Genomic DNA, 14,617 nt, shown 5'->3' with positions numbered 1-14,617 from the left:
CTCCATGCCTCCGAAATCCGACACTCCTCTGTTGAAAAGGAGGCCCAGGCAATCATTGAAGCGGTGCGGCACTGGAGGCATTACCTGGCCGGCAGGAGATTCACTCCCCTCACTGACCAACGGTCGGTAGCCTTCATGTTTAACAACACGCAGCGGGGCAGGATCAAAAACGACAAAATTTTGCAGTGGAGAATCGAGCTCTCCACCTATAATTACGGCCCCCAGACGCCCTCTCCCGAGGTACATGTGCCAGCGCACAAGTGAACCAGCTCCGTGCCTTGCACGAGAGCCTTTGCCATCCGGGGGTCACTCGGTTGTACCATCTAGTCAAAGCCCGCAATCTGTCCTACTCCATCGAGGAAGTACAGACAGTCACCAGACACTGCCAGATCTGTGCGGAGTGCAAGCCGCACTTCTACCGGCCAGACCGCGCGCACCTGGTGAAAGTGTCCCGCCCCTTTAAAACGCCTCAGCGTGGATTTCAAAGGGCCCCTCCCCTCCACCGACCGCAACACCTACATCCTTAGTGTTGTCGATGAATTCTCTAGGTTCCCCTTCGCCATCCCATGCCCGGATATGACGTCTGCCACCGTCATCAGGGCCCTTGATTCCATATTCGCTCTGTTCGGTTTCCCCGACTATATCCACAGTGGCAGGGGATTCTCGTTCATGAGCGATGAGCTGCGTCAGTTCCTGCTCAGCAGGGGTATCGCCTCCAGCAGGATGACCAGCTACAACCCCCGGGGAAACGGGCAGGTAGAGAGGGAGAACGGGACGGTATGGAAGGCCGTCCAGCTGGCCCTACGGTCCAGGAACCTCCCAGCCGCTCGCTGGCAGCAGGTCCTCCCTGACGCGCTCCATTCCATTCGGTCACTGCTGTGCACCACAACTAACAACACACCCCATGAACGTGTTGTTGCCTTCCCTAGGAAGTCTACATCCGGGCTCGCAGCTCCAGGGCCGGTCCTTCTTTGTAGGCATGTCAGGCACCACAAGGCAGACCCTCTGGTGGACAAGGTACGCCTGCTACACGCGAACCCCCAATATGCCTACGTGGAGTTCCCCGACGGCCGCCAGGATACAGTCTCGCTCAGGGACCTGGCTCCCTCGGGTGCCGATCCCACGCCCACAATCCTCCCTACCCACGCGCCACCCTCCTTTTCCCCGGCGCCCCCAACTTCAGCCCCACCAGGTCCATCTCTCATTCCCCTGCCCACACTAGAGGACATGGAAGATTTTGGCTTGCTCCCGGAGTCATCCCGCCACTGGCCAGCACCAACACCGCCAGCACCTAGGCCATCGACACTGACTCCGCCTGTGCTGACGTCGCCACCACTGCTGAGTCGCTCACAACGGAACGTCCGACCGCCGGTCCGACTCAACCTGTGATGGGCACCGGGTTGCCCGATGGACACTTAGTTCCTTCCCCCCCCCCCCCCCTCTGTAAATAGATCACGTTTATGTATTATAGTTTCACGCCTGGGTCTGCACTGGAAAATCTGCAGGTTCAATCCTCACCCCGTGCTGTGCCTCCACGTGTGTTTCCCTGTTCTGAGGCTCTGCTGGACTTTCAGTTGGGCGGCTAGCGCTTCCCCATCTTACAGGCAGTGCCGTCAATTGGGCTTAATTTGGGTGGTTTTCTACGCATTTGGTGCCATTGATTGGGAATAAAAGGCCTTAGACGAGAACCACCTTTTGCGTGGCTGCTCAGCACATGGGTGCCACCGGAATTCATCCTGGGAGTGTTTGATGGGGACAGTATAGAGGGACCTTTACTCTGTATCTAACCCTCTGCTGTACCTGTCCTGGGAGTGTTTGATGGGGACAGTGTAGAGGGAGCTTTACTCTGTATCTAACCCCGTGCTGTACCTGTCCTGGGAGTGTTTGATGGGGACAGTGTAGAGGGACCTTTACTCTGTATCTAACCCTCTGCTGTACCTGTCCTGGGAGTGTTTGATGGGGACAGTGTAGAGGGAGCTTTACTCTGTATCTAACCCTCTGCTGTACCTGTCCTGGGAGTGTTTGATGGGGACAGTGTAGAGGGAACTTTACTCTGTATCTAACCCCGTGCTGTACCTGTCCTGGGAGTGTTTGATGGGGACAGTGTAGATGGAGCTTTACTCTGTATCTAACCCTCTGCTGTACCTGTCCTGGGAGTGTTTGATGGGGACAGTGTAGAGGGAGCTTTACTTTGTATCTAACCCCTTGCTGTACCTGTCCTGGGAGTGTTTGATGGGGACAGTGTAGATGGAGCTTTACTCTGTATCTAACCCTCTGCTGTACCTGTCCTGGGAGTGTTTGATGGGGACAGTGTAGAGGGAGCTTTACTCTGTATCTAACCCCGTGCTGTACCTGTCCTGGGAGCGGTTGAAGGGGACAGTGTAGATGGAGCTTTACTCTGTATCTAACCCTGTGCTGGATCTGTCCTGGGAGTGTTTGATGGGGACAGTGTGGAGGGAGCTTTACTCTGTATCTAACCCTGTGCTGTACCTGTCCTGGGAGTGTTTGATGGGGACAGTGTAGAGGGAGCTTTACTCTGTATCTAACCCTGTGCTGTACCTGTTCTGGGCATGTTTGATGGGGACAGTGTAGAGGGAGCTTTACTCTGTATCTAACCCCGTGCTGTATCTGTCCTGGGAGTGTTTGATGGGGACAGTGTAGATGGAGCTTTACTCTGTATCTAACCCCGTGCTGTACCTGTGTTGGGAGTGTTTTATGGGAGAGTGTAGAAGGAGCTTTATTCTGTATCTAACCCCGTGCTGTACCTGTCCTGGGAGTGTTTGATGGGAACAGTGTAGAGGGATCTTTACTCTGTATCTAACCCCGTGCTGTACCTGTCCTGGGAGTGTTTGATGGGGACAGTGTAGAGCGAGCTTTGCTCTGTCTCAGTGCTTTGCCCAGTGCTGTAACTGTCCTCGGAGTGGTTTCTTTACTCTGTACCTATCCCAATGCTGTACCTGTCCTCGGAATGGTTTCTTTACTCTATACCTATCCCAGTGCTGTACCTGTCCTCGGAGTGGTTTCTTTATTCTGTACCTATCCCAGTGCTGTACCTGTTCTCGGAGTGGTTTCTTTATTCTGTACCTATCCCAGTGCTGTACCTGTCCTCGGAGTGGTTTCTTTACTCTGTACCTATCCCAGTGCTGTACCTGTCCTCGGAGTGGTTTCTTTACTCTGTACCTATCCCAGTGCTGTACCTGTCCTCGGAGTGGTTTCTTTACTCTGTACCTATCCCAGTGCTGTACCTGTCCTCGGAGTGGTTTCTTTACTCTGTACCTATCCCAGTGCTGTACCTGTCCTCGGAGTGGTTTCTTTACTCTGTACCTATCCCAGTGCTGTACCTGTTCTCGGAGTGGTTTCTTTATTCTGTACCTATCCCAGTGCTGTACCTGTCCTCGGAGTGGTTTCTTTATTCTGTACCTATCCCAGTGCTGTACCTGTTCTCGGAGTGGTTTCTTTACTCTGTACCTATCCCAGTGCTGTACCTGTTCTCGGAGTGGTTTCTTTACTCTGTACCTATCCCAGTGCTGTACCTGTTCTCGGAGTGGTTTCTTTACTCTGTACCTATCCCAGTGCTGCACCTGTTCTCGGAGTGGTTTCTTTATTCTGAACCTATCCCAGTGCTGTACCTGTCCTCGGAGTGGTTTCTTTACTCTGTACCTATCCCAGTGCTGCACCTGTCCTCGGAGTGGTTTCTTTACTCTGTACCTATCCCAGTGCTGTAACTGTCCTCGGAGTGGTTTCTTTACTCTATACCTATCCCAGTGCTGTACCTGTTCTCGGAGTGGTTTCTTTACTCTGTACCTATCCCAGTGCTGTAACTGTCCTCGGAGTGGTTTCTTTACTCTGTACCTATCCCAGTGCTGCACCTGTTCTCGGAATGGTTTCTTTACTCTGTACCTATCCCAGTGCTGTAACTGTCCTCGGAGTGGTTTCTTTACTCTGTACCTATCCCAGTGCTGTAACTGTCCTCGGAGTGGTTTCTTTACTCTGTACCTATCCCAGTGCTGTAACTGTCCTCGGAGTGGTTTCTTTACTCTATACCTATCCCAGTGCTGTACCTGTTCTCGGAGTGGTTTCTTTACTCTGTACCTATCCCAGTGCTGTACCTGTTCTCGGAATGGTTTCTTTACTCTGTACCTATCCCAGTGCTGTACCTGTTCTCGGAATGGTTTCTTTACTCTGTATCTATCCCAGTGCTGCACCTGTCCTCGGAGTGGTTTCTTTACTCTGTACCTATCCCAGTGCTGCACCTGTCCTCGGAGTGGTTGATGGGGACAGTGTAGAGCAGTGTTTTTCAAACTTTTTTGCCCGTACCCATTTTTACCAACCAGCCATCCTTCGGGACTCACGTCGGTTGACCTTCGCAACCCACACGGCTGACCTTTGTGACCCACACCAGCCGACCTTTGCGACCCAAGCCGACCGACCTTTGACACCCGCCATTTTCTCTTCCATTTTATTCGAGAGTTGAGCCTGGCCTTATATTCTATAGTCTGGAGTAGCAAAGAATGAGAAATGACCCGATTGGAACAGGCATTATTCTCACAGGACGCCACAGAGCAGATGCAGAATGTAAGTTTTCTTCAGATGGGTGGTTTACAGCCTGAGGATATAGTCTGCAAATTACAATGCGACGATTTTAGTAATAGGTGAGTAGGAATTACTAAACTCAAAGTATTGTGAATCTTTTTAATCTCTAAAATTCACTATCAAAGAGAGTTCTACAAGCTCAGTCATTGAGCATATTCAAGACAGATGCAGGAAGATTGAATTGAATTTTTAAAAATCTTCTCCTGGGTCAGCATACTGACATCAGAAGGAGGCAGTGTTTCTCTTTGGACTCCGGGTATGCACACTGATGAGTGGCCACGCATGCGCAGCGCACCCGCAGTTTCAAAGCCGCTCGCAGCCGTCATCTTTAAAAGCTGGCACACGATTGGGAACACAGCGATGGATGGCCCCGCAGCCCTCCCGACGCCCGCCCGCGACCCACCCATGGGTCGTGACCCCCACTTTGAAAATGCCTGGTATAGAAGGAGCTTAACTCTGTATCTAACCCTGTGCTGTACCTGTCCTGGGAGTGTTTGATGGGGACAGTGTAGAGGGAGCTTTACTCTGTATCTAACCCCGTGCTGTACCTGTCCTGGGAGGGTTTAATAGGGACAGTGTAGAGGGAGCTTTACTCTGTATCTTACCCCGTGCTGTACCTGTCCTGGGAGTGTTTGATGGGGCAGTGTAGAGGGAGCTTTACTCTGTATCTAACCCCGTGATGTACCTATCCTGGGAGTGTTTGATGGGGAGAGTGCAGAGGGAGCTTTACTTTGTATCTAACCCCGTGCTGTACCTGTCCTGGGAGTGCTTGACGGGGACAGTGTAGAGGGAGCTTTACTCTGTGTCTAACCCTGTGCTGTACCTGTCCTGGGAGTGTATGATGGAGACAGTGTAGAGGGAGCTTTACTCTGTGTCTAACCTGTGTTGTTACTCGTGACTTAATAAAGCTCGTAGTCTCGAGTGTGGAGAAGATGCTTTATTGTGAGTTCGTTCAGTTTCCAGAGCTCGACCTAGAACTACCTTCCAGTGCTAACTACCAGCTTTGCTTGCTGTGTGTGTGTCCTGCTTACCAGCCCGCCTGCTGTGAAGAGTGTCTTGTGTATATGTGTTGCTCCAAGTTCTGCCCTCAGTGAAGTGTGTCCTCACTTCCTGTCCTGATCTATTTATATGGCTCTCCCGTGCTCCCTCTAGTGGTTGCTCAGTTGTGTTGCATCTGGTTAACTTGTGATCACCACATCCCCCTTTTTCTCTTAACATATTTTCTGTACATTGTTAAAGAAAATTGTACATCCTGTCCCGGTGTATTTGTAGCTCTCCCTCTGGTGTTTGCTCAGTTGTTTTGTATCTAGTAAATCTACGATCACCCCATCCCCCTTTTTCTCTTTACATATTTGCTGTACATCGTTAAAGAAAATTATAGAAACAGTTACTTATGATATGCGTATCATACAGGTGATGGTGCTATTGCATACTGTACAAAGCCAATGTAGTTATATGTCCAATCTCAATAAAACATTTATGAGTCCAAACTTGATGAATTTGTTCAGAGCTTTTTTTTCTTTTTTTTTTGTTGTTGATGACGTGGTGATATTGATATTGCAAGTCCGCTGTGAATGTTGTTGGTGTTCCTTGTTATTTTAAGTACCCAATGCATCATCCCGAGGTGTTTGCATGGTCACATCACTGATGTTGACTGGCATGGACTTTTTTCTGTGCTTGTGGTGTTGATTTATTGTCTCATCCGCCTTGGATGCTGGTGTGCTTGCTCGTTCTGGAGCAGACGTGTGTTTATGCGATTCGTCGTCATCCCATGACATGTTTGTGGTCTTGTCATCGTTTTGCCATGCGCTGTGGCATTGTCCGTCATGTGCCAAGTAGTACCATTGTGTACAAGTCGTTGTTTCATTGCTGTTGTCTCTGTCGTTCCTGTTTTTGTTGTTTTCGTTGCCGTACTTGTCGCTGTTTTTGTCGTTTCCGTCTTTGGTGTTGGCACTGTCGTTGTTCCAGACTTTGTTGTTCTCGTTGCCGTTCGTGTTGCTGTTTTTGTCGTTTCTGTCTTTGGTGTTGTCGCTATCTTTGTGCCTGACTTTGTTGTTTGTCTTGTCGCGCTTCATGTTGCTTTTATTCTTGCTGTTGTCGTTCTCGTTTCTGCTGTGCTTCTTGCTATTGTTGTTGGTCTTGTCGCGCTTCATGTTGTTGTTGTTCTTGCTGTGTTTCTTTTGACTTTTGTTTTTTTTGTTATACTCTATGAGTGTCCCGAGTGGATAATTTGAGTCATTGAGCATTTCGTCTCGAGAGTGGTGCGAATGATCTGATGTTGCATCGGTGCAGGTGACCTCAATCATTTGTGGAGAATTGGATTCCTCATCTTTGCTTTTGTTGTGCTCCTCTTCCGGAGTCAAAGTCTTCTCGATTACATTTGACGCGGTGTCTGTGGACTCTTGCCGCTCCTCTTCTGGAGTCAATACCTCCATGATTACAATTGACGTGGTGTCTGTGGACTCTCGGCGCTCCTCTTCTGGAGTTAAAATCTTCATGATTTCTGTTGATGTTATCTCACTGGACTCCAGGTGCTCCTCTTCTGGAGTCAAAATCTGCATGGTTTCTTTTTGTTTGGTGTCTTTGGACTCCAGGTGCTCCTCTTCTGGAGTCAGAATCTGCATGGCTTCTTTCGGCGTTGTCTCTCTGGACTCCAGGTGCTCCTCTTCTGGAGTCAAAATCTGCATGTTTTCTTTCGGCATCGTCTCTCTGGACTGTTGGGTGGCCCGACTCTGTGCTTCTGTACAGACAAGCTGAGAACTGTCAGTCTCACTGTGATCCTGTACGTCGAGTGCGAGCACCTTGTCACTGTTTTCGCTCTGTGCTTCGGTACAGGCAAGCTGAGAACTGTCAGTCTCACTGTGATCCTGTACGTTGAGTGTGATCACCTTGTCACTGTCTTCGCATGCAGTGGGCAGAGGTGCATTGTCTTCTTCTTGTTCATGTGAGCGTGTTGGACTTTCACAGTCTGCTTGTGGTTGCTCAGATACTGCGGGTTGACCTTCATGGTCTTGTGCATGCATGGTGTCAGTGGTGAGATGTACGTTGTCTTCTTCTTGTTCCTGTGAGCTTGGTAGACTGTCATAGTCTGCTTGCGGTTGCTCAGCTACTGCGGGTTTACCTGCATGGTCTTGTTCATGCGTGGTGTTCGCCAGGGAGTGTTTGCTTGCATCCCTTTTGGAGTCTTTCATTACTCGCACTGTGGAGCCTGTCATCGCTCGCTCTGTGGAGTCTTCCTGTGCTCTCTGTGTGGCGTCGTCTTCGTCTTGGGTATTGCTGTCATCCAATGTATCGACGAGCTGCCATGGCCTCATGGTGTTGGATTCATCCACCATGAGTAGATTCGTGTTGAGCTTTGCAACCGTGTCGCTGATGCTGTGATCAGCATATCCGAATAACTCCTCCATGTCTAAGTAGTATTCTTTGATACCCATTTCATCTTCGTTGGCTTCTTCTACCACGAGTTGATTCGTGTTGAAGTTTGCGACCGTGTCGCTGATGCTGTGAGAAGCATATCCGACTGACTCAGCTGTGTCTGAGTAGTATTCTTCGAAAAACAAATCATCCTGGTTGGATTCTTCTACCACGAGTTGATTCGTGTTGAACTTTGCGACCGTGTCGCTGATGCTGTGAGAAGCATATCCGACTGACTCAGCTGTGTCTGAGTAGTATTCTTCGAAAAACAAATCATCTTTTGTTGTTTCGGAATTCTTTTTGTTCTCTTCACTTTGGGTGGTGCAGACTGCTTTTTTCAGGGTGTTGTGCAAGTTGTTTTTAACTGTTGGTGTAAGTTCAGGCGTTTTTCTGTGTTCTGAGGCAAGAAAATTTGTGTTTACCACTTTAAGTGTCTTGTTTTCAATTTTCGGGTATTTCCCTTTTAAGTGGGCGTGGCCGGGATGCTCAGACGTCATGACGCCACGCGCAGGAATGCATTGCGCATGCGCACATCGGCCGTCCTCCTTCACTGTGCGGTTTTGTTTCCATTGCGCATGCGCGGCGTGCGCATGCGCATAACGATCCGCGACCAAAACTTTTTTTGACTGCGCATGCGCGGCTTGCGCATGCGCATAACGATCCGCGACCAAAACTTTTTTTGGGTGCGCATGCGCGGCTTGCGCATGCGCATAACGATCGGCATCGCGATATTTTTTAAACTGCGCATGCGCGGCTTCCGGTTCCGGCGCATGCGCAGACGCCATTTGTAGTTCTTTGCTTACCGGAGACTGCAAAATGTGCTCCAACGCCATTTTTTGCCGTTTTTCGCGGATTTCAGGGATTTTTCTTGCCCACCGGGACTCTCTCTCCAAAACTTGTAAGTAATTTTCTCTTCCCGATTTGGACAGGGTTTCAGCGTTTTGGCTTTGTGAGAAATTCTTGTCATTTCTTCTTTTTGATCTGTACTTTTCATTCGCGATTTCTTGCTCTTTTCGTGATTTTTAAAGTTTTGCATCACTCAGTCTCTGTGCAGTTTGGACTCTGAGTATGTCTTGCTGTTCAAATTTCTCACAGTACTCTTCAAATTTGTTTAGTACCGTTTGTAAGCTGTTTCTGTCTTCACCTTTTGAGTATTTAAATCCATTATAAACTTTCGTAGCTTCATTTCCTTTGATGAGAATTGCTATTTTAATTTCGTCTGAGGCTTCTGCTGCATCATATGCTATGATACCGAAATCGAACATTTGTTTAAACCTTTCCCAGACACTTCTTACTTTTCCAGTCGTCTCCAGGTGAAGTGGGTATCCAAGGCACATCCTCTCATCAGCAATGTCTTCCCAAGTCGAATGTCCAGCAGGAGATCTCCATGCCATTCTTGGTTGAGATTTCCATGCCATTTTTGTTTTTTTGTTTTCTGTATCTGCAGCTGAGTTGTCCTGTCATAAGCGTCTGAAATCACTCCTAGGTACCATGTGTTGTTACTCGTGTCTTAATAAAGCTCGTAGTCTCGAATGTGGAGAAGATGCTTTATTGTGAGTTCGTTCAGTTTCCAGAGCTCGACCTAGAACTACCTTCCAGTGCTAACTACCAGCTTTGCTTGCTGTGTGTGTGTCCTGCTTACCAGCCCGCCTGCTGTGAAGAGTGTCTTGTGTATATGTGTTGCTCCAAGTTCTGCCCTCAGTGAAGTGTGTCCTCACTTCCTGTCCTGATCTATTTATATGGCTCTCCCGTGCTCCCTCTAGTGGTTGCTCAGTTGTGTTGCATCTGGTTAACTTGTGATCACCACATAACCCTGTGCTGTACCTGTCCTGGGAGGGTTTAAAGGGACAGTGTAGAGGGAGCTTTACTCTGTATCTAACCCGGTGCTGTACCTGTCCTGGGAGGGTTTAAAGGGACATTGTAGAGGGAGCTTTACTCTGTATCTAACCCTGTGCTGTACCTGTCCTGGGAGTGTTTGATGGGCAGAGTGTAGAGGGAGCTTTACTCTGTATCTAACCCTGTGCTGTACCTGTCCTGGGAGGGTTTAAAGGGACAGTGTAGAGGGAGCTTTACTCTGTATCTAACCCGGTGCTGTACCTGTCCTGGGAGGGTTTAAAGGGACAGTGTAGAGGGAGCTTTACTCTGTATCTAACCCGGTGCTGTACCTGTCCTGGGAGTGTTTGATGGGGAGGGTGCAGTGGGAGCTTTACTCTGTATCTAACCCTGTGCTGTACCTGTCCTGGGAGGGTTTGATGGGGAGAGTGCAGTGGGAGCTTTACTCTGTATCTAACCCCATGCTGTACCTGTTCTGGGAGGGTTTAATAGGGACAGTGTAGAGGGAGCTTTACTCTGTATCGAACCCCGTGCTGTACCTGTCCTGGGAGGGTTTAATAGGGACAGTGTAGAGGGAGCTTTACTCTGTATCGAACCCCGTGCTGTACCTGTCCTGGGAGGGTTTAATAGGGACAGTGTAGAGGGAGCTTTACTCTGTATCTAACCCTGTGCTGTACCTGTCCTGGGAGTGTTTGATGGGGAGAGTGCAGTGGGAGCTTTACTCTGTATCTAACCCCATGCTGTACCTGTCCTGGGAGGGTTTAATAGGGACAGTGTAGAGGGAGCTTTACTCTGTATCGAACCCCGTGCTGTACCTGTCCTGGGAGGATTTAATAGGGACAGTGTAGAGGGAGCTTTACTCTGTATCTTACCCCGTGCTGTACCTGTCCTGGGAGTGTTTGATGGGGCAGTGTAGAGGGAGCTTTACTGTGTATCTAACCCCGTGCTGTACCTGTCCTGGGGGTGTTTGACGGGGACAGTGTTGAGGGAGCTTTACTCTGTATCTAACCCCGTGATGTACCTATCCTGGGAGTGTTTGATGGGGAGAGTGCAGAGGGAGCTTTACTCTGTATCTAACCCCATGCTGTACCTGTCCTGGGAGTGTATGATGGGGACAGTGTAGAGGGAGCTTTACTCTGTGTCTAACCCTGTGCTGTACCTGTCCTGGGAGTGTTTGATGGGAGGGTGCAGAGGGAGCTTTACTCTGTATCTAACCCTGTGCTGTACCTGTCCTGGGAGGGTTTAATAGGGACAGTGTAGAGGGAGCTTTACTCTGTATCTAACCCTGTGCTGTACCCGTCCTGGGAGTGTATGATGGGGAAAGTGTAGAGAGAGCTTTACACTGTATCTAACCCTGTGCTGTACCTGTCCTGGGAGTATTTATTGGGACAGTGTAGAGGGAGCTTTACTCTGTCTGTAACCCTGTGCTGTACCTATCCAGGGAGTGTATGATAGGGACAGTGTGGAGGGAGTTTTACTCTGTACTTAACCACGTGCTGTACCTGTCCTGGGAGTGTTTGATGGGGACAGAGTGGAGGGAGCTTTGCTCTGTATCTAACCCCGTGCTGTACCTGTCCTGGGAGTGTTTGATGGGGGACAGTGTAGAGCAGGGGTGGGCAAACTACGGCCCGCCGGCCGCATGCGGCCCGCCAAAGGTATTTCTGCGGCCCACCAAGTCATTAAAAAAAAAAAAATTCTTTTTTAAAAATTCTTTTTTATTTTAAAAAAAAATTTTTTTTTAAAGGTTAATGGGGGGGGGGCTGTTGGGTTACTTACTGGTATAGGGTGGATACGTTGACTTGAGTAGGGTGATCATTGCTCGGCACAACGTCGAGGGCCGAAGGGCCTGTTCTGTGCTGTACTGTTCTATGTTCTATATGAGGCGCCCAGAATCATAACCGGGTGAAGTAATTATTTTACTTAATATAATATGCGGCCCTTTGTGAATTGTGAATTTCTGAATGTGGCCCTTGCACGGAAAAGTTTGCCCACCCCTGGTGTAGAGGGAGCTTTACTCTGTGTCTAACCCCGTGGCATACCTGTGTTTGAAGCACTTGTGTAGTGTGATCTGAATCCTGTGCAGTGGATGAGCGATGAATGTTGAATGAATAAGTGTAGATCTTTGCTCTTCATTTAACACGTCGAAGAAGGATGGTACGGTGTTAGGGTTGTTTTTTTTAAATCTCTCTTATACTTATAATCTGGAACCTGAGCTGGGTTCTTTGATATTTGTTCTGGAAACATCTGGCACTAAGAACCCTGAAGCTATTGTAGAAATGGGGAGGCAAGCGTGAATGCTGAGATAAATAGTGAATGGTGATCCCAGGCCCATTGTGAAATGTGCAGCAGCCAGAGTTTCCTGGACGGTGACGCTTGTATAATAATTACCAATTGGGTCTGTGGCTCCAGTCCGACTGCTAGAGGTGCCAGTATCAAGCCTGCATTCTGTCACTCTATCCAAGCTGGAGCTTGAGTAAAGTTCACTATCTAATGTGGTATTCAATGGCAGTTAGCGACCACCAGCAACTTCCTTGGAAAGGAGGTCAGATTGGGATATGCAGAAAGAGGCAGACGAAAGCAGTGATGCATGTCCCGAAATCCTGCTTAGGATGCCATTTTAGTCCACCGCCATACTGCAGCAGTGTGGGCACCTGGCTGTTTCAATATATTTGACTAAAACCGTGCCTGAGGTGCTGAGAGCTGTATGAGTATTTTACCACTGGGACAATGCGTCAGGAGTGTGGCTTTGTTCTTGTCCTCTCTCAGTCTGAGATGGGTGGCAATGTGAGTAAGAATCTGTGCAACGTTATAGAATCATAGAAAGGTTACAGCACAGAAGGAGACCATTCGACTCACCTTGTCCATGCCAGCCTAAGGGTTAATCACCTTCCTGCCCTGGTCCGTAGCTCTAAAGCTTACAGCTTTCAAGTTACAGATCCAGGTACTGTTTGAAAGAGTCTGTGCCCCACCACCAACTCAGGCAGCAAATTCCAGACTCCCACTACCCTCTGTGTAAAAAGGTTCTTCCTCACGTCCCTTCTGCACCTTCTTGAATCTCTGTCCCCTGGTTCTAGAATTCTCCACCAAGGGAAACAATTTGATCCTGTCCACTCTATCTCTTGCCCTTATAATTATGTACACTTCAATTAAGTCACCCCTCAGCCTTTGTTGTTCCAAGGAAGATAACCCCAACCTAAGGGGCAACACGGTAGCATGGTGGTTAGCATAAATGCTTCACAGCTCCAGGGTCCCAGGTTCGATTCCCGGCTGGGTCACTGTCTGTGTGGAGTCTGCACGTCCTCCCCGTGTGTGCGTGGGTTTCCTCCAGGTGCTCCGGTTTCCTCCCACAGTCCAAAGATGTGCGGGTTAGGTGGATTGGCCATGCTAAATTACCCGTAGTGTCCTAAAAAGGTAAGGTTAAGGGGGGTAAGGTTAAGGGGGGGGTTGTTGGGTTACGGGTATAGGGTGGATACGTGGGTTTGAGTAGGGTGATCATGGCTCGGCACAACATCGAGGGCCGAAGGGCCTGTTCTGTGCTGTACTGTTCTATCTTCTATGTTCTATCCAATCTCTCCTGATAGCTACACTTTTCTAGTCCTGGCAACATTCTTGGAAACCTCCTCTACACTCTCTTCAGAACAATAATGTCCTTCCTGTAATGTGGTGACCGGATCTGCACACAATATTCCAGTTGTGGACTCACCAGTGTTTTATACAATTCTGTTGGAGGCTGTTCACCAGCGTCATATCTGAAATGATGTGCTTGTGTTGCAGGAATCGTACAGCGCTGTATTCCCGTGAAGTATCACTACTCCTCTTCTACAGTGCCACGGAACCTTCCAGTTAACCTAACCATGACCATCCGGCAGGATGAGTGGCACGCTTTACGTAAGTACTGGGAAAAAAGGGCCCGCTCTGAGCTTTGGAGTAATAGAGTGCTGCAGACTAAAGGTCAGAGTAATAAATTAACAGGGACTGAAGCTCAGAGATACTAGGCCAAAATAAAATACAACAGGGGCTGAACTTCAGAATAACAGTAATTGAGCCACAGAGCAAGATAGATCACCAAGAATTAGCCATCAGACTAACTGAAACTTAGCCTCTGTGTATTCGTGATGGTGACAGAGACAGCTTCAATTGAGGCACTCCTTGTAATTTGGATTATTAACTGAAAAGGAAGAATGTGCAGGTTTAGGGGGGGGAAGCAGGGTGCATTGCTTATTCGGAGAGCCGGCAGGGACACTATGGGCTGAATGGCCACTGTCTGTTGTAAATCATTCTGTGATTTTGCAAGGAGCACTGAACTGTGTCGCAGAGTTGGAGGAGTTGACCCTCAGTTGATGACCATTGACCGAGCCTCGGAGCGACTTGGAGTAAATGAGTGGGAGAACAGGCAGTGTTTGAGGTAGGGAGAAGGGAATAGTTTGAGGAAGGGCTTAGATGGACCGGGGTACAGAAGTGTAAGGGCCTGAATGGAGGTGGGGGAAGAGTTTGGGGTGAAGGAAGGGTGGAGGGGGGGGGGGGGGGGGGAAGAATAAGGAGAGGAATTTTAACTGGATTAATTCACAGGACGTGGGCATAGTTGACTCAGCCAGCATTTCTTCTTATCCCTAGTTTCTTCGAGGAAGGTGGTGGCAAGTTGCCTTTTTGAACTCTGCCGTATATGTGCTGAAGATAATCTCACAGTGCTGTAAGGGTTGGAGTCTGGATAATAGTGGTCGTGGGTTTGGAAGCCGCTGTGTAAGGAGCCTTGGTAAGCTACAGTGTAGATAGCGAT

General features: G+C 48.9%; 1 protein-coding gene across 1 annotated transcript in view; it reads left to right on the top strand.

Moving 5' to 3' along the window:
- Positions 1-14,617, top strand: part of tmem276b (transmembrane protein 276b) — an 86,052-nt gene that overhangs the window by 19,979 nt on the left and 51,456 nt on the right. Inside the window, exon 2 of the mRNA XM_038807325.1 lies at positions 13,615-13,728. Coding sequence (XP_038663253.1) covers positions 13,615-13,728 — 114 coding nt within the window. The remainder of the gene's footprint in view (positions 1-13,614; positions 13,729-14,617) is intronic.

Source organism: Scyliorhinus canicula, chromosome 9 (genome assembly GCF_902713615.1).
Source record: "Scyliorhinus canicula chromosome 9, sScyCan1.1, whole genome shotgun sequence".
In the NCBI taxonomy this organism is placed as follows: Eukaryota; Metazoa; Chordata; class Chondrichthyes; order Carcharhiniformes; family Scyliorhinidae; genus Scyliorhinus; species Scyliorhinus canicula.
Note: the sequence above shows the minus strand (reverse complement) of the source record. Positions and strands in the feature narration are given on the sequence as shown.